The sequence below is a fragment of the Mesoplodon bidens genome (genome assembly GCF_964165515.1).
Source record: "Mesoplodon bidens genome assembly, chromosome: 2".
Lineage (NCBI taxonomy): Eukaryota > Metazoa > Chordata > Mammalia > Artiodactyla > Ziphiidae > Mesoplodon > Mesoplodon bidens.
In genome coordinates this window covers 25,610,973-25,629,520 of record NC_138177.1, presented here as the reverse complement: position 1 = coordinate 25,629,520, position 18,548 = coordinate 25,610,973, and the positions used below count along the sequence as shown (strand labels likewise).

Genomic DNA, 18,548 nt, shown 5'->3' with positions numbered 1-18,548 from the left:
GCCACTCCAGCAAGCGGACGCAGAGTCCCTCTGTCCCTGGACTGGACACTCAGGCTGTTTCCAGTTTAAGCTATTGTAATTAATGGTGCATCAAACCGTTTTGCGTGCATAGCGGTTAATTTTATTTGCATTAGCTCCTGGGGGAGATACTACTCAGCCAGGAAAATGAGTAATTTTCTCCTGTTTCTCTTCTGTATTCTGCACTGCCCCGTCACCCACCCCACTCCCATCCCTCCCCTTGCCCTGATTCGCCCGCAGCTGAGTCCCTCACTTTGACCCAGCTGGTCCTTCTCGGGCAAATTCTGTCTCCTTCTGACTTCCCTTAAATAGCTCCCATTTTCTTCTGGCAGCTTCGGGGAAGGCAGCGGGAACCCACTCAGGTGCGAATATCACAACTTCCCCTCCCCTCTCAGGGCCAGCTGCATTTTAAGAGAGGAATTAGTTAACTCGAAGGGCAAAGGCTACAATTTAATCTGAGATTATGCAACTCGGTGAAAAGAATGTTTTGCTTTAAAAAAAGATAATTTGGTACTATATGTTAAGAAACCCAGTAAAACCCCCTTTTTTAAAAGTTTTCTCTCCGAATGGCTTTGCTGCTGGGCTAATTTTAGGCAGAAGGGCTTTAATTATGTGAGTCCACCCACTCGGGCTGCGTGACCTCACAGTAAACTGGCGCGAACACGGAGCTTCCGGACCGAGGGGGAGCGCGCGCCCTCTTGGTCACCGCGGGGAAACCACCTGGCCCGGGTACCGGGGACCTGGCGCCGCCGGGCAGGATAGGTCGTCTCCCCGGCCTCTGGCGCCCCCTGACGTCTTCGGCAGGAGTTGCAGGCTTTGGAGAGGCCTGCGAACCCGCAGGGTCCCCGGCTCCCTCTCTTCACTCCGCCCTCTATAAGTATTCAGGTGGTATCTGCATTCTGTTTGGGGACATGGGACGCACCAACTGAGAACCCGAGATCCACAAGAGTCCCCGCGGGTCTCACACCACCCCTGCAGCGGGTGGAAGGGCAGTCTGAACTAGATCTGTCTGATTCAAGGTCCTAGCTGTTCTTGACGAGGGGGACTGAGGAGGGGAGCTTCAGGGAGGGGTCTGAGCTGAGCGAGGGCTGGGGGTGCCTAGGATGAGGTGAGCCGGGAAGGCAGTTTGGGGGCCGAGGTTAAGGGCCCTGGGAAAGGACCCTGATACATTCCTCCATAAGGTGGGTCTCTTAGGAGATGGTTGATCCCTTGTTTGCCATTATCTCTCCTGCCGCCTCGGAGTGGATTAAGGGTTTGCTTTCAATAATTTTCCCTCAGCAAATGGTGGTATAAGAAAGCTAGTCTTGGGACTTCCCTGGTGGTCCAGTGGCTAAAACTCCGTGCTCCCGTTGCAGAGGGCCGGGGTTTGATCCCTGGTCGGGGAACTAGATCCCACAGGCCACAACCAAGTTTGCATGCCGGCAACTAGCATGCCGCAACTGAGACCCCGAGCAGCCAAATAAATAAATAAATATTAAAAACAAAACAAAACAATAAAAACCACTGCCTACTGGCAAATGGCAGCTATTGGCATTAAAAAAAGAAAGCTAGTCTTTGGAAATGTTCAGCATGGTTTTCTGTGTTTCTCTAGGTGCTCATTTGCCCCAGTCCCTTCTCTCTCCTTTTTGGCTTGTATTACAAAGAAACCCGGTTGTGGAAAGGCTTGGCTACAAGTCATGCACATTCAGCATGACTCTGAGTCAATGTGAGACTTCGAAAGTGGTATTATATTTGTGGCCGGCTCTCTTTTTGTGGAATAAAGCCTTAGCTTCCTGGTAAAGGCATACCTGGAAACAAAGGTGACAGTTTTGATTGGTGGGGAGGGATATTCCTGTCCCTCTGGAGAGCTCAAGAGATAAAGCTTGGCTTACCAACCCTGACCTGGTTCGGGTCTCCTCGGAAGTGATGCTCACTTTCTCTGTCCCCCAGGTGCCTGCTTGCTGGGTCAGCAGGGAGGACGGGAGGGCAACTTGTGAGAGTGGCCTGTGGGTAGCAGCCGCTCCCTTCCCAGGCTGCTTCAGTCCTGTGGGTCTGGGCCTGGATACCTGAGTCCTGTCCTTGAACCTGGGGCCTTTTAGGTTTAGGGACTGTCCGATTGGGGGCGGCAGTAGGAAATGCCTCTGTTGCCCCACGCTCACCCCATGCCTGGCTGGCCCTCACTAAGATAGCAGGAGATGTGGGGCACACCCAGCCACCACCACCAGTGTCAGAGAGGAAATATCATGGGCTGTGGCGCTAGAGGGGAGAGATGCGTCCTGGGTAGCCTCTCCTGGCAACTCTGGGCCAAACAGAGATTGGAATTCACCCTCCGTGCCCAGTGACCATGCACCTGTGCAGTCTAGATTGTAGAAAGGGCAGCGCTATTTACTGGGGCAAACAAGCCATCCAAGGGGGCACATAAAGAAAGAAGCAGAGGGGACAAGCCTGCCACTGGGGAATTCCAGTAACGGTCCTCTCTACCGGGTGTCCTCCTCTTCCCACCCTCAAGGACACGACCTGAAGTCCCAGGCATACTCGATGCTTCTTGCCTCAGGGCCTTTGCACAGGCTGCTCCCTTTGCCTGGAGTGCCCTTCCCTCTCTTTCTCTGACTGCCCCCCTCCCCCAATCATGTCTACTATTGGCTTTGTGATTGGGTCAGTGTCCCTTGTCATGCCTGTCCTGTCTCAGCATCCTTGCCTCCTGCCTGGTCCTTGCTTGATTACTTGTCTATTGCCCCCACTGGACTCCTTGAACATGAAAACTCCCTCACTAGGTCATCCCCCTGCCCAGCAATGACAGGCATACAGTAGGTGCCCGATAGGTTTTGTAGAACAAACCACTCTACACAGCGGTATGTTAACTAACAGTGCTGAGTGAAAGACCCTGGCTTAAGGTCTTCAGGAATTCTGGGAGATCAGGTTAGGCTTGTTAGTTGAGGGTGGTCAGTTGGTTTTGGTAACCTCCTTTCTTTCTTTTTGTCAATAAATTTTATTTTATTTGTTTATTATTTTTGGCTGCGTTGGGTCTTCGTTGCTGTACATAGGCTTTCTCTAGTTGTGGTGAGCAGGGGCTACTCTTCGTTGCGGTGCGCAGGCTTCTCATTGCGGTGTCTTCTCTTGTTGTGGAGCGCGGGCTCTAGGCATGTGGGCTTCAGTAGTTGTGGCTCACAGGCTCTAGAGCGCAGGCTCAGCAGTTGTGGCGCACGGGCTTAGTTGCTCCATGGCATGTGGGATCTTCCCGGACCAGGGCTTGAACCTGTGTTCCCTGCGTTGGCAGGCGGATTCTTAACCACTGCGCCACCAGGGAAGTCCCGTAACCTCCCTTCTGTGGGCTTTCCTTTTCTTGTGTCTGCTCCTTCTGGCCTCTCCATCCTCTCGGCCCTCGTTCTCCACCCCACACATAACCCTGCTGCCACCAGGGGTCTCTCCTATCACCCAGTCACTTGTGGCAATTGCATTTTACCAGCAAAGCACGGGAGGACGGTAATGCTTAACTGAAGGGAACATTCCTAAGAAGTTAGCATTGAAGGGCTTCAGAGAGAGGGGCTTTCATCGAAACCAAGGGTAGGCAAACTACAGCCAAATCCAGACTTCAGACTGTTTTATATGGCCTGTGAGCTAAGAATGGTCTCCACATTTCTCTGCCTGTGAACAAACAAGGCAGTATGTACGTTTGTGTGTGTGTTTGGGGTGGGGGGTGGCTATCACCAAGCGCCAACTAATTCATGGCTTCTCTTGGGCCCCTCCCCTACACAGTGCCGCCCTCCAAGCCAGACTGCAGCATCGAGGGAGAGACTGTGATTGGGAACAACATCCAGCTGACCTGCCGATCAAAAGAGGGCTCCCCAGCCCCCCAGTACAGCTGGAAAAGTTATGACGTCCTGCACCAGGAGCGTCAAGTCGCACCAGGTAACGGGGTCAGCAAGGAAGGCCAGCCCCCACCCCCACCCCGAAGGGTGCCCCTTTCCCTCCACCCTGCATTTGGCACTGCAATATCTTGGACCATCTCTCTAAGCAGCATTTTCCCTTTTTTTTTTTTTTTTTGCGGTACGCGGGCCTCTCACTGTTGTGGCCTCTCCCGTTGCGGAGCACAGGCTCTGGATGCGCAGGCTCAGCGGCCATGGCTCACGGGCCCAGCCGCTCCGTGGCATGTGGGATCTTCCCAGACCGGGGCACGAACCTGCGTCCCCTGCATCGGCAGGCGGACTCTCAACCACCAAGCCACCAGGGAAGCCCAGCATTTTCTCTTAATAGCACCTACCTCATAGGTTGTTTTGAGAAATAATAACGTAGTAAATGTTAACTTGTTTTCTTTATTCCCCATAACTGAAATCTCTTGAGTAAGCAAGTATCAGTAACCAGTCGATGCAAAAGCACCAGGTGAGATTTTAGTGCTGATTATGATTATGTCCTAAAGTATACATTTAAGGCCTCAAGTCTAATTCTATGGCTCCACTTAAGGGTGGGGAATTTCCTATTCCCATCCCCTACCCAGGCAGGTCCATCTCAGACTCCCCTGGGGATCCCCATCCCCCAAACTCACCCCCATTTTATGGTCACACCCAACTACAGGACCAGGTCTGCTGTAAGGGTCCCACATTCTCAGGGAAGGAAATGGTAGGTTCTGCTATGGTTGTCAGGGGACCGGTTTTGTACAGGGCAGCTTGGTATTTGACCTTTTGGTCAGGAAACAAACTGGAAAAAAAAAAAAAAAAAAAGAAAGGGGAAAAAAAAAAAGAGCTGTATAAACATCCCTACCTTGGAGCCAAGTGATGTGGGAAAACCCCGGTGGAATCCCTGGGCCCCTGTGCACACTGGCTGCCTGGCCAGCTGCACTCACCACTCCTGAAGATCAAGAAAGACAAGGTCTGGAAGGTCCTGTTGGATTAACTTCTGGGAGGACTTTCTGTCCAGTGTGGGTGGAAAGGAAGTGGGAGGTGGAGCAGTGGATGTAGACAACGGTTCTGAGGAGATGGGACAGGACAGCGAGCCTTGCCGGGTGAATGCACAGACAGGGGCTCCGGTCAAACCAGGCTGAACTTCACCACTCTACTGTTCATTTGTTTGGGGGCAAAACAAGAACTTCTTAAAAGTAAAAAAGGAATTAGTAGAACCCACTCTATTCAATGTAAAGTAGAAGATGTATTGTGGATTTCAACAAGCTTCTGGTTTTGTTTGCGTATTTCTGGTTGGCAAGTTTTATTGAATGTGTCAAAACCACGTGGCAGCTCTCCTCTGGCCTGTGAACAGCCCAGGGACTCCAGCAATGGTCGCAGAAGGTCAGCCATGGACACTGGTTGGTCTGACCTTCCAGCAAAGTGTGTACAGGTGGGCCCAAAGCTGAGGGTTACAAGGTGGCAAATGCTGCAATAGTTTGTATCCAGTGGTGCTGGAACCCAGAGTAGGCATAAAGGGGTCAAAGAAGGTTTCTTCAAGGTGGGGGCACTTGAGCTGGCAGGAGATCATGTTGGTTAGGAGCACGGCGTGGGCTTGAATCCTGGCTCTGCCACTTGTTAGCTGTGTGACCTTGGCAAGTTACTTAGCCTCTCTGTGCCTTCATTTGTACATCTATAAAAAGGGCACGAAACTAGTATTTACTTCATAGGGATGTTGTGAAGATTAAATAAAAGTACGTATAAAGTACTGAGACCAGGGCCTGGTAGAATTATTAGCTGTTATCTGGCCTGGGTCCTCAAGGATGAGTAGGCCAAGCTTGGAGAACAGCACAGGAACCACACATGTGGGAAGGATGGGAGGTAACGCCGTAAGAAAAGCGGCAATGAGAGATCGTGCAGGGCCTGTGCATCAGGCTAGGGAGGCTGGCCTCTGCCCTGTAGGAAACAGGCATCCCACTCACAGCTCTCCTGCCTCCATCAGGAAAGACTCCTCTGCTTGTTAGAAACCAAAGCTTAGGTTTTCAGTGATCCAAAAGAGGAGAAACCTGAGGGCATGAAAGTAGTTTAAAGGGAGATTCACTTAGTTACTTTGGAAAAGATTTATCTTGCCTCTAGATAAGATTTACTCAGAGTCAGAATTGGGACCTGGGAGTGACCCAGAAAAGCATGGTTTATGGTAATAACAACACAAGCTTGCATCTGGATGGTGCTGTGCGGTGGGAGTGGTTCTCAAAGCCTTTGGCTCCGCCCTGCCCCACGGGGCCCTGGAGGCAAGCCAGCAGTAAAAAGAACAGGGAATCTGGAATCATCAAACAAGGTTTTGAGTCCCGAATTCTCCACTTTGTAGCTTAAGTCACTCACAACCTCTCTGACCCTTCATATCTTCATGTGAAAACCTGGGACTATCATTATACTTACTGCTTTCCCGAAAGGCTACGAAAAGAGTAAGAGGAGATCACATATGTGATGGCTCTGAGCTGTCCCAGTCAGCTGAGATTCATGTACTGAAGGAGTAGTAATCTGGATATCAAGGAAGGAGGGAGGGGGGCGGGAGCATTTTAGGGGAGGATGTTCTGAAGGGTGGGCATGGGCCCTGCTCCCAGCAGCCAGGGAAGATCTTGAAGGCAGCCCGAGCTTGTTGACAAAACATGGGATCAGAGGGTGGGGTGGGGGGGCAGGAAAGTTAAATCTTGTCAATTTGACATCAGTGTCTCTGGCAGACCAGGGCTTCTCTGGAGGTAAACCTCTCCCCAGCTGGAGCAGAAGGAATGTGGGAGCCCTATTGTCCTGTGCATTTCCCTTCTTGACCACAAGGTGTCGCCACTGCAGCGGAAACATTCATTGTAGCCAGATTTCAGGAACTATTGGGTCCTTTCCAAAAAGAAAAGGAGCTTGAGAGCCCCAGATCAGAATCAAAGCAGGTCTTGTGGCAATGTGTGTGCACTGGTTAATCCAAAAGTAGCTTCTAATGTCCATTGTTTGTTTTGAGAAACTGGGGCAGCATAGTGCTGACTCTGGCCTAGGATGCCACATGTTCCCACACCCTAAGCAAGGCCAGGAGCTCCAAGCTGGGCTCTGATAATTGGGAAGGTCCTGGAGGAGTCTGAGGTCTTCTGCCTTCTATCTGTCTGCAGTGTGCTGTGTACATTTAACACATAGACTGAGTTTCACGTGCTAAAATAGTGGGACTCTGATAAGAGCTATACACCCCTGAAACATTGCCCAGGGTCATAGAGCATTTCCCAGAATGCTCTTGTGTTCCTTCAAGATGCCTCTTAAAAATATAAAAATCCAATTGGTTTACAAAATGAGACCATTAATATCGAAACCCCCTGTTGGAGATGCCCAGTGCTCATTAGCACATCAGAAGCTCTAACTCAATGATTTCTAAACTTGCTTTTGTCGTAGACCCCTTTCTCAGTAACATATGTTAACATCACATGTAAGCTGTATTCCAGAAAATGCACCAAGGTATGGAATTCTAGGATAGAAGGGGTAGCATTTTATAGAAAATGAGAATCCAGAGAATAGCATGCTAGGTTTCAAGGGAAGAATCTGAAGAAAGTGTACGTGAAGAAGATTGGAAGAAAATAACTTTAAATCAAAGTGCTGTTATTTACAGCTGGTGATATTACAGATGATTTTTATTTTATTCTCTGCTCTTCATAGAGGCTTTCCCTGACCCTTCAAGTGAGATTAAGATCAAATTGCACTTCCATTTTGAACTCTGTAAAGCACCCTGTAATCACCACTGTTTCATGTCTGTCTTCTCTTATATACTGGAAACGCCAAGAGGACAGGGACACTCATCATCTTGTTTTGAGCTGATGTGATGAGCATATAAACATTGGACTGAATTGAAGTAATAGTTTTATGTCATAAATTCTTGTATAACATGTATATATTTTTGTAATGAGTGTAATGTAATACATGAATAAATTCTTGTAATGAGCATCCAGTACTTTTATAATTTTTTCTTTCCTTTTAAAAAATTTTTATTTTATATTATAGTTGATTTACAATGTTGTGTTAGTTTCAGGTGTACAGCAAAGTGATTCAATTTTACATATACATATATCTATTCTTTTTCAGATTCTTTTCCCATTTAGGTTATTATAGAATATTGAGTAGAGTTCCCTGTGCTATACAGTAGGTCCTTGCTGATTATCTATTTTATGTATAGTAGTGTGTATATGTTAATCCCAAACTCCTAATTTATCCCTCCACCCCCCCCCCCACCTTTCCCCTTTGGTAACCATAAGTTTTTCTAAGTCTGTGAGTCTGTTTCTGTTTTGTAAATAAGTTCATTTGTATCATTTTTTAGATGCCACTTATAAGTGATATCACATACTATTTGTCTTTGTCTGACTTACTTCACCTAGTATGATAATCTCTAGGTTCATCCATGTTACTACGAATGGCATTATTTCATTCTTTTTTATGGCTGAGTAATATTCCATTGTATATATGTAATACATCTTCTTTATCCATTAATCTGTTGATGGACATTTAGGTTGCTTCCATGTCTTGGCTGTTGTAAATAGTGCTGCAATGGACACTGGGGTGCATGTAACTTTTCAAAGTATGGTTTTCTTCAGATATATGCCCAGGAGTGGTATTGCTGGATCATATGGTAGCTCTATTTTCAGTTTTTTAAGGAACCTCCATACTGTTCTCCCTAGTAGCTGTACCAATTTACATTCCCACAAACAGTGTAGGAGGGTTCCCTTTTCTCCACACCCTCTCCAGCATTTATTGTTTGTAGACTTTTTGATGCCAGCCATTCTGACTGGAGTGAGGTGATACCTCATTGTAGCTATGATTTGCATTTCTTTGATAATTCGTGACATGAAGCATCTTTTCATGTGCTTTTTGGCCATCTGTATGTCTTCTTTGGAGAAATGTCTATTTAGATCTTCTGCCAATTTTTTTGATTGGGTTGTTTGTTTTTTACATAGAGCTGCATGAGCTATTTGTATATTTTGGAGATTAATCCCACATTGGTTGCTTCTTTTGCAAATATTTTCTCCCACCCTGTGGGTTGTCTCTTCATTTTGTTTATGGTTCCCTTTGCCATGCAAAATCTTTTAAGTTTAATTAGGTCCCATTTGTTTATTTTTGGTTTTATTTTCATTACTCTAGGAGGTGGATCCAAAAAGATATTTCTGTGAGTTATGTCAAACACAGTTCTGCCTACATTTTCCTCTAAGAGTTTTATAGTGTCCGGTCTTACATGGAGGTCTTTGATCCATTCTGAGTTTATTTTTGTGTATGGTGTTAGAGAATGTTATGATTTCATTCTTTTACATGTGGCTGTCCAGTTTTCCCAGAACCACTTATTGAAGAGATTGTCTTTTCTCCATTGTATATTCTTGCCTCTGTCATAGATTAATTGACCATAGATGAGTGGGTTTATTTCTGGGCTTTGTGTCCTGTTCCATCGATCTAAAAGTCTGTCTTTGTGCCAGTACCATACTGTCTTGATTACTGTAGCTTTATAGGATAGTCTGAAGTCAGGGAGCCTGATTCCTCCAGCTCCATTTTTCGTTCTCAAGATTGCTTTGGCTATTCGGGGTCTTTTGTATTTCCATACAAATTGTGAAAGTTTTTGTTCTAGTTCTGTGAAAAATGCCAGTGGTAGTTTGATAGGGATTGCATTGAATCTGTAGATTGCTTTGGGTAGTAGAGTTATTTTCACAACGTTGATTCTTCCAATCCAGGAACATGGTATATCTCTCCATCTATTTGTATCATCTTTAATTTCTTTCATCAGTGTCATAATTTTCTGCATACAGGTCTTTTGTCTCCTTACGTAGGTTTATTCCTAGATATTTTATTCTTTTTGTTGCAATGGTAAATGGGAGTGTTTTCTTAATTTCATTTTCAGATCTTTCATCATTAGTGTATAGGAATGCCAGAGATTTCTGTGCATTAATTTTGTATCCTGCTACTTTACCAAATTCATTGATTAGCTCTAGTAGTTTTCTGGTAGCATCTTTGGGATTCTCTATGTATAGTATCATGTCATCTGCAAACAGTGACAGCTTTACTTCTTCTTTTCCAATTTGGATTCCTTTTCTTCTCTGGTTACTGTGGCTTCCAAAACTATGTTAAATAAAAGTGGCAAAAGCAGACATCCTTGTCTTGTTCTTGATTTTAGAGGAAATGATTTCAGCTTTTCACCATTGAGTATGATGTCAGCTGTGGGTTTATTATACATGGTCTTTATTATGTTGAGGTATGTTTCCTCTATGCCCACTTTCTGGAGTTTTTATCGTAAATCGGTGTTGAATTTTGTCAAAAGCTTTTTCTGCATCTATTGGGATGATCATATAGTTTTTATTTTTCAATTTGTCAATGTGGTGTATCACACTGACTGATTCGTGGATACTGAAAAATCCTTGCATCCCTGGGATAAATCCCACTTGATCACGGTGTATGATCCTTTTAATGTATTATTGGATTTGGTTTGCTAGTATTTTCTTGAGGAGTTTTGCACCTATGATCATCAGTGATATTGGCCTGTAATTTTCTTTTTCTGTGGTACCTTTGACTGGTTTTGGTATCAGGGTGATGGTGGCCTCATAGAATGAGTTTGGGAGTATTCCTTCCTCTGCCATTTTTTTGAAGAGTTTCAGAAGGATAGGTGTTAACTCTTCTCTAAATGTTTGATAGAATTCACCTGTGAAGCCCTCTGGTACTGGAATTTTGTTTGTTCAGAGTGTTTTAATCATAGTTTCAATTTCAGTCTTGTGATTGGTCTGTTCACATTTTCTATTTCTTCCTGGTTCAGTCTCAGGAGGTTGTGCTTTTCTAAGAATTTGCCCATTTCTTCCAGGTTGTCCATTTTATTGGCATATAGCTGCTTGTAGTAATCTCTCATGGTCCTTTGTATTTCTGCAGTGTCAGTTGTTACTTCTCCTTTTTCATTGCTAATTTTATTGATTTGAGCCCTCTCCCTTTTTTTTCTTGATGCGTCTGGCTAAAGGTTTATCAATTTTGTTTATCTTTTCAAAGAACCAGCTTTTAGTTTCACTGTTCTTTTCTATTGTTTTCTTCATCTCTATTTCATTTATTTCTGCTCTGATCTTTATGATTTCTTTCCTTCTACTAATTTTTTTCATTCCTCTTTCTCTAGTTGTTTTAGGTGTAAGGTTAGGTGGTTTATCTGAGATTTTTCTTGTTTCCTGAGGTAAGATTGTATTGCTATAAACTTCTCTCTTAGAACTGCTTTTGCTGTGTCCCATAGGTTTTGAATCATCATGTTTTCATTTTCACTTGTCTCTAGGTATTTTTGATTTCCTTTGGCTGTTTAGTAGCATATTGTTTAGCCTCCATGTGTTTTTGTTTTTTACAGTTTCTTTCTTGTAGTTGATTTCTAATCTCGTAATGTTGTGGTCAGAAAAGATACTTGATATGATTTCAATTTTCTTAAACTTACCAAGGCTGTCTTTGTGGCTCAGCATGTGATCTATCCTGGAGAATGTTCCATGTGCACTTGAGAAGAAGGTGTATTCTGTTGCTTTTGGATGGAATACTCTATAAATATCAATTAAGCCTATCTGGTCTAATGTGACATTTGAGGCCTGTGTTTCGTTATTGATTTTCTGTCTGGATGATCTGTCCATTGATGTAAGTATGATGTTAAAGTCCCCTACTATTATTGTGTTACTGTTGATTTCTCCTTTTATGGCTGTTAACATTTGCCTTATGTATTGAGGTGCTCCTATGTTGGGTGGATATATATTTACAATTGTTATGGCTCCTTCTTGGATTGATCCCTTGATCACTATGTAGTGTCCTTCTTTGTCTCTTGTAACAGTCTTTACTTTAAAGTCTATTTTATATAAGTATTGCTGCTCCAGCTCTCTTTTGATTTCCATTTGCATGGAATATCTTTTTCCATCCCCTCACTTTCAGTCTGTATGTGTCTCTAGATCTGAAGTGTGTCTTTTGTAGACAGCATATATACGGGTCTTGTTGTTGTATCCATTCAGCCAGTCTATGTCTTTTGCTTGGAGCATTTAATCCATATATGTTTAAGGTATTTATTGATATGTATGTTCTCATTGTCATTTTGTTAATTGTTTTGGATTTGTTTTTGTAGGTCTTTTTTTTCTCCTTAGTCTTTTGTTCACTTCTCTTGATAACTCACTTTAGTGTTCTGTTTGGATTCCTTTTTCTTTTTTGTGTGTGTATCTATTGTAGATTTTCAGTTTGCAGTTATCAGGAGGTTATTTTAGTTTTTAAAGATTTTTTTTTTTTTGATGTGGACCATTTCTAAAGCCTTCATTGAATATGCCACAACACTGCATCTATTCTATGCCTTGGCCCTTTGGCTGTGAGGCATGTGGGATCCCAGTTCTCCCACTAGGGACTGAACCCACACCCCCCACATTGGAAGGCAAAGTCCCAACCACTGGACCACCAGGGAAGTCCCTATCATGCGGTTTTGATATAGCAGACTATACATATACAAGATTGTTTTAAGTTGCTGGTCTTTTGATTTCAAATGCATTTCCAATATCCTGCATTTGTACTCTTCTCTTCTCATGATTAGTGGTTTTGGTATCATATTTGTGTATGGATGATTTCCTGCCCATAATGTATGTTTACCTTTACTGGTGAGTTTTTCCATTTGTAATTTTCTTGTTTCTAGTTATGGTTCTAGTTATGGTCTTTTCTTTTTTACCCAGAGAAGTTCCTTTAGCTTTGTTGTAAACCTGGTTTGGTGGTGCTGAATTCTCTTAGCTTTTGCTTGTCTGTAAGGCTTTTGATTTCTCCATCAAATCTGAACAAGAGCCTTGCTGGGTAGAGTATTCTAGTTTGTAGGTTTTCCCTTTTCATCACTTTAAATATATTATGCCACTCCCTTCTGGCCTGCGGAGTTTTGGCTAAAAAATCAGCTGAAAACCTTATGGAGATTCCCTTCTATGTTACCTGTTGCTCTTCCCTTGTTGCTTTTAATATTTTCTCTTTGTCTTTAATTTTTGTCAGTTTGATTAATATGTGTCTTGACATGTTCCTTCTTGGGTTTATCCTGTATGGGACTCTCTGCACTTCCTGGACTTGGTTGACTGTTTCCTTTCCCATTTTAGGGTAGTTTTCAGCTATTATCTCTTCAAATAGTTTTTATGGCCCTTTCTCTCTCTCTTCTCCTTCTGGGACCCCTCTAATGCAAATGTTGGTGTTTCTAATGTTGTCCCAGAGGTCTCTTAAAGTATCCTCATTTCTTTTCATTCTTTTTTCTTTATTCTGTTCCATGGCAGAGATTTCCACCATTCTGTCTTCCAGCTCACTTATCCATTCTCTGCCTCAATTATTCTGTTATTAATTCCTTCTAGTGTATTTTTCATTTCAGTTATTGCATTATTCATGTCTGTTTGTTTGTTCTGTATATCTTCTAGCTCTTTGTTAATCATTTCTTCTATCTTCTTGGTCTGTGCCTCCATTCTTTTTCTGAGATCTTGGATTGTCTTCACTCTCATTACTCTAAGTTCTTTTTCAGGTAGACCTCCTATTTCTACTTTACTTAGTTGTTCTTCTGGGGTTTTATCTTGTTCCTTCCTCTGAAACATATTCCTTTGCCATTTCCATTCCCTAGGCTGCGTGGTTGTAGTTCCTTTTGCTTCCAGTGTCTGCCCCCTGGTGGGTGAGGATGTTCTAGAGGTTTGTGCAGGCTTCCTGGTGGGAGGGACTGGTTCCTGCCCACTGGTGAGTGGAACTGTGTCTTGTCCCTCTGGTGAGCAAGGCTGTGTCAAGGGGTGTGTTTAGAGGTTGCTGTGGGCTCAGGAAGATTTTAGGAAGCCTGTGTGCTGATGGGTGGGGCTGTGTGCCTGCCCTGTTGGTTGTTTGGCCTGAGGCATCTCAGCGCTGGAGCCTACATGCTGTTGTGTGGGGCTGGGTCTTGGTGAAAAAATGGCGACCTCCAGGAGAGCTCATACTAATGAGTACTCCCCAGTACCTCTGCCACCAGTGCTTGTCCCCACAGTGAGCCATTTCCACCCCTCACCTTCCCAGGAGATGCCCCCCCCCCATCAAGACCAACAGGTATGTCTGGTCCAGGCTTCTATGAAATCACTGCTTTTTCCATGGGTCCCAGTTCACATGAGACCTGTGCGCATCCTCCAAGAGTGGCATTTCTATTTCCCCCAGTCCTATGGAGTTCCTGCAATCAAACCCCACTGGCCTTCAAAGCCAAGTGCTCTGGGGCCTCCTCCTCCTGACGCCAGACCTCCAGGCTGGGAAGCCTGATGTAGGGCTCAGAACTCACTCCTGTGGGAGAACCTCATCTTGTTGTGCCTTCTTCTTTGTCTCTGGTTGTAGAATATCTTTTTTGGTAGGTTCCAGTCTTTTTTCTTGATGGTTATTCAGCAGTTAGTTGTGATTTTGGTGTTTTTGTGAGAGAAGTTGAGCTCAGTTCCTTCTACTCTGCCATCTTGTCTCCAACCAGAAGCCCAATTTCTTTCATACTATAGATGTGGATATGTGGATAAGCACACCTTTGGGTGTGTCTTCTCAGACCAATTCCCATAAAATGTGAGTCAGTACTTGGCAGTTCCACAGGCTCAGCAGTGTAAGATAGGTTTGTTGGTCACCCCATCAAATATGGAATTTTGTTCACAAAGTTTCTTGGTTAGGGAGCCCTCATCTTGAAAATAAATGATGTGTTTCTGTACGATGCTAGCCTTTAAAATCACACAGCCTGTTCCTGCAGATGGTGCTGCAGGACACCTGGATCCACGTCCTCCTCTGTGGTGTGCTTTTGGTGACCACAACAGGGCATTTACTCATGAACTGTGTTTCTTCTTCATCTATGATCTGGAAGGTCCTGGAATGCTCTTCTCATCACCCTCTCTGTTCTCTTTTCTATAATTTTTTTAAAGTAAGTTGTTAACTTCTCCAGGGAGTTCTAGACCTAAAATGGAATTTTTGTTACTGTTTTGTCATTTCTTAATTTTGTGACCTTGGGCAAGTCACTTGACTTTTCTAAGCCTCCAGTTACCACTGTGATATTGGAGATAGAAATATTTGTTCCATCTACCATACAAGATTGTTGGAAGAATCAGAGGACATTGTATTTGAGGAAGCACATCCAGACAAGAAAAATCCACACCGAGATACAATCTTGCAACAGAGTGGAATTGGGCAGGGAGAGGATTGGACACCAGGCAAACTGGCAAGAGGTTAAGCTGTAGTGATTTCCAGGGCCAGATCTGTAATGTCATGGCCATATTAAGAAGCCTGGACTTGTTCTTGAAGATGATGGGCTGCCTCTGAAATGTCTGAACAGGGCAGTGGCTGGATCCTATTTTCAGTTTAGAACATCTTCTTTGGATGAAGTGTAACCACCTGTTGATAGTGGGGTAGGCAGCCTCTGCAGCAAATTAGAGGACAAAGGTCTCTAACTCTTCTCCCCAAACAGCAGTTATGACAGAGCATCTTTGAGGACAGGACATAAAAATTTGTCTAAACATAAAGCTCTCCATTTCAAGGTGAAGAAATCCATAGGATCATAGATTTAGCAGGAAAGTTTCTCATGAGGACATCTGGACCATTGCCCTGAATTCAGGAGAATCAGGTGCTTTCCCTCCCACTTCCAGATGAGGCAGCTATGGCTCACAGAAGTTAAATGGCTTACTTAAGTGGTAGAAGAGGAAGAGTCTAGACTGACAGCCTGCCTCCTCCCTGCCTCACCACACACACACACACACACACACACACACACACACCCATACAAATACCACATACACTCACACACACCACTCATGGCAGAGAAATCCAGAGGTCAGAGTTCTTGAAATTCTAAAGCCTTCTTTCACATGAGTCCAAGCTAAGGAATTCTGTTTCTGAAGATTATAAAAGTGGTTATAATTATATGGTCTAATTAGAAAGCATTTCCACGCAATGTATGATGTATATTATGTTTCCTGAAGACTTACTATACATCAGGCATTTGGTTGTGAGTTTGTATTTGTTAGTACTTCATTTTATGTTCACAATTCCTGTGTGAGGCAGGCACTATTATTATTTTATTTATAAACAAAGAAACAAGGTTCAGTGAAGCTAAGTTCCTTGCCCAAAGTCACAAAGTTAATAAGTGGCAGAAGCAGGCTTCAAACCCAGGGTGCCTGCCTGAATTCTAAGCACTTGCAGAACTGTGCAGCCTGCCTGGTTTAATCTTCCTGCAGCCCTAGAGGTAGCTATTGTCTCCATATTCCAGATGAGGTTTGGACACGTTCAGTGGTGGTGCTGGTATCTGCCTAGGATTTCCCTAGCCGTTTCACTCTACTCTGGTGGCCCGTCTCCTCAGCCTGACTCTTCTTCCTTCTCAGTCACAGGACAGATCTTCTCTCTGAAGAACATCTCCACGGAAATGTCGGGCTACTACATCTGCACCTCCAGGAATGATGTAGGGGTGGAGTCCTGCAACATCACTGTGGCTGTCAGACCTCGTAAGAGCAGTCTGGGGAGGAAGGGAGGAGGACGCATGCCAGAGGAGACTGGCTGGTGGTCCAGAGTCAGCTGACAGGGACCAACATGGAGGTCACCTGGGCAGCCTCTTTGGGGTCTCCCATTGGCAGGGTGGCTGAGGTGACGGCCAGATGATCCCGTCCCAGGCTTCCCTCATCTGGAGGCCAGTCCAGTGCCCTAGGTTCTTTGGAAATAGTGCCTAAGACTGGCTTCTGGAGACCTGCTCAGTCCTGCCTGCCCTTAGGGTCGCTCAGGGGGCAAAAGGGGGAAGTGCCTAGACTGGGCTGCCACAGAGTCAGGACCCCATCCTTTTGGGGTGGGATACCCTGATGATCTTGGGGGTGAACTAGAGTAGGAGCTGGCATGACTGACACCCGAGGACTTTTTTTGGAGCCTGTTGGCTCCAAATCTGTTGGCCATCTGACCTTGTCGACGCTTCCGTCCTGAAGAGTATCCCCCTTGTCTGGTCCCATTCCCACGAGGCTATGACTTTCATGGAATGCTACCAGAAGCAGGCAGCGCGGCCACCTGGGCTGGGAGGAGGACTGGGGCCGCTCAGAGCCTGAGAGGGACCGCCTCCCGCCTCCCAGACGCCTGCTGCTGTGGTTCCTCACCCCCGGCGTGCTCACCACCCGGAGCCTCGGCTCGTGTTGGGGGCTCGCGTTGGGGACTGGGGTTGGGGCTCAGGACGTGCGGCTCTGTTTCTCGCAGCCTCCATGAATGTGGCCCTGTACGCGGGCATCGCGGGGGGCGTGGCCGCGGCACTCATCATCATCGGCATCATCATCTACTGCTGCTGCTGCCGGGAGACGGGCAAGGCTGAGGATGCGGAGGTCACGCGGCCGTGAGTGTCGGGGGGGGGCAGCCTGTTGGCAAGGGTCTCAGCACATTGGGAAGATGCACCCCAGCTCTTCACAGCCTCTTCCACTCATAACACCCCAGGGGGCAGCTGGTAACAGTAAAAAATAACTTTCATCACCCCCATTGTATAGCTGAGAAAAGAGTAAATGATTCATCCAAATCCTAAAGGGGCACTGCAGTCCGGAACTTGACTCCAAGGCCTGTAGTTCTCCAGTCTCTGATCTCAGGGTGGGGTTTCCGGTGGGTGCCCAGGGCAGGGGTAGGGGGGTGCGGAGGTTCCATAACAGGCTGCTCCCTGCTCCCCTCGCAGAGCCAGCCTGTTCCCATAATGCCCTCAGCTCAAGTCCGTGCCACCCTGCTTCCGCTCTGAGCCCAGCCCTTCAGCCCAGTGTCCCTTTGCCGCTGGACGGGTGGGGACGGGGGATCTGATGGCTGTCGCAGGGGGAGCGCTAGGCCCAGCTCCCTCAGGCCTGAGTGAGTGAGGGCAAACCCTTCCCCTCTCTCCTCACTGGCTGCAGGAATCGGGCAGGCTACCAGGAGCCACCAGAGCAGCTGACAGAGCTTTCCAGAAGACAGGAAGAGGAGGGCGAGGATGACTATAAGAATGGAGACCAGAGGGACCCCGGCCGAGAGTCCCTTGACGAGGCTGGCCGATGACCAGGGCCTGCTGCAGGAGGGGGTCAGGGGGAGCATTAGGGGGCCATCCCCCTGCCTCCATGCCTCCCCTCTCCTTTCCAAGCCCCACTTTTCTGACCCTTGGTCCCAGTCATTGATGGGATGCTTCTTCCCCCATGTCGGCTGCTGGAGGACTTGGCTTGGCCTGGCCAAGGAGATCTCACTTGTGACTGAGCTTGTCAAGGGCGCTCACCTTCGAAGCTGCCCTCCCACTGCTGCGCCTGGCTCGGGGCCCCACCCTCACCCTGGACTAGGCAGTGGCCTCCACCTCCCCATGGCACTCCTGTACTGCTCCGTGGGGGTGACACCAGCCTCCAGAGGGCTGGAGTTGCCCTCTCCACCTGTGCACCTAGCACCCAGGGGAATGACTCCTGGCAGAGGTTTTGTGCACAATACATTTTTGTTGAATGAATGAAAGAATAAATGAGTATGTAAAGGAGTCCCTTCATTTATGCAACTTTGGTGCTTTGGACCCACGTTGGCCTGGCCTCAAGCTCCCTTTCTAGCCACATCTCCCACAACTTTCCTGAACATTCCAGATGCTCCCTGCAAGGGCCACCCCAGCTCCCACTGCACACTCCCTCATGGGGCTTTGCTTTCTCTGTTTGGCTGGGAATGCCTACGCAGCTCCCATCTCTGCCTGTC

At 46.2% G+C, this 18,548-nt stretch overlaps 1 protein-coding gene across 1 annotated transcript in view; it reads left to right on the top strand.

Annotated features, from left to right (window-relative positions):
- The window catches only part of GPA33 (glycoprotein A33), a gene marked incomplete at its 3' end in the record, with an annotated part of 34,250 nt that extends 16,365 nt beyond the window's left edge, over positions 1 to 17,885 (top strand). Inside the window, exons 4-7 of the mRNA XM_081226120.1 lie at positions 3,754 to 3,906; positions 16,229 to 16,348; positions 17,079 to 17,211; positions 17,747 to 17,885. Of these exons, the coding sequence (XP_081082246.1) occupies positions 3,754 to 3,906; positions 16,229 to 16,348; positions 17,079 to 17,211; positions 17,747 to 17,885 (545 nt within the window). The remainder of the gene's footprint in view (positions 1 to 3,753; positions 3,907 to 16,228; positions 16,349 to 17,078; positions 17,212 to 17,746) is intronic.
- Between the last annotated feature and the right edge of the window lie 663 nt (positions 17,886 to 18,548).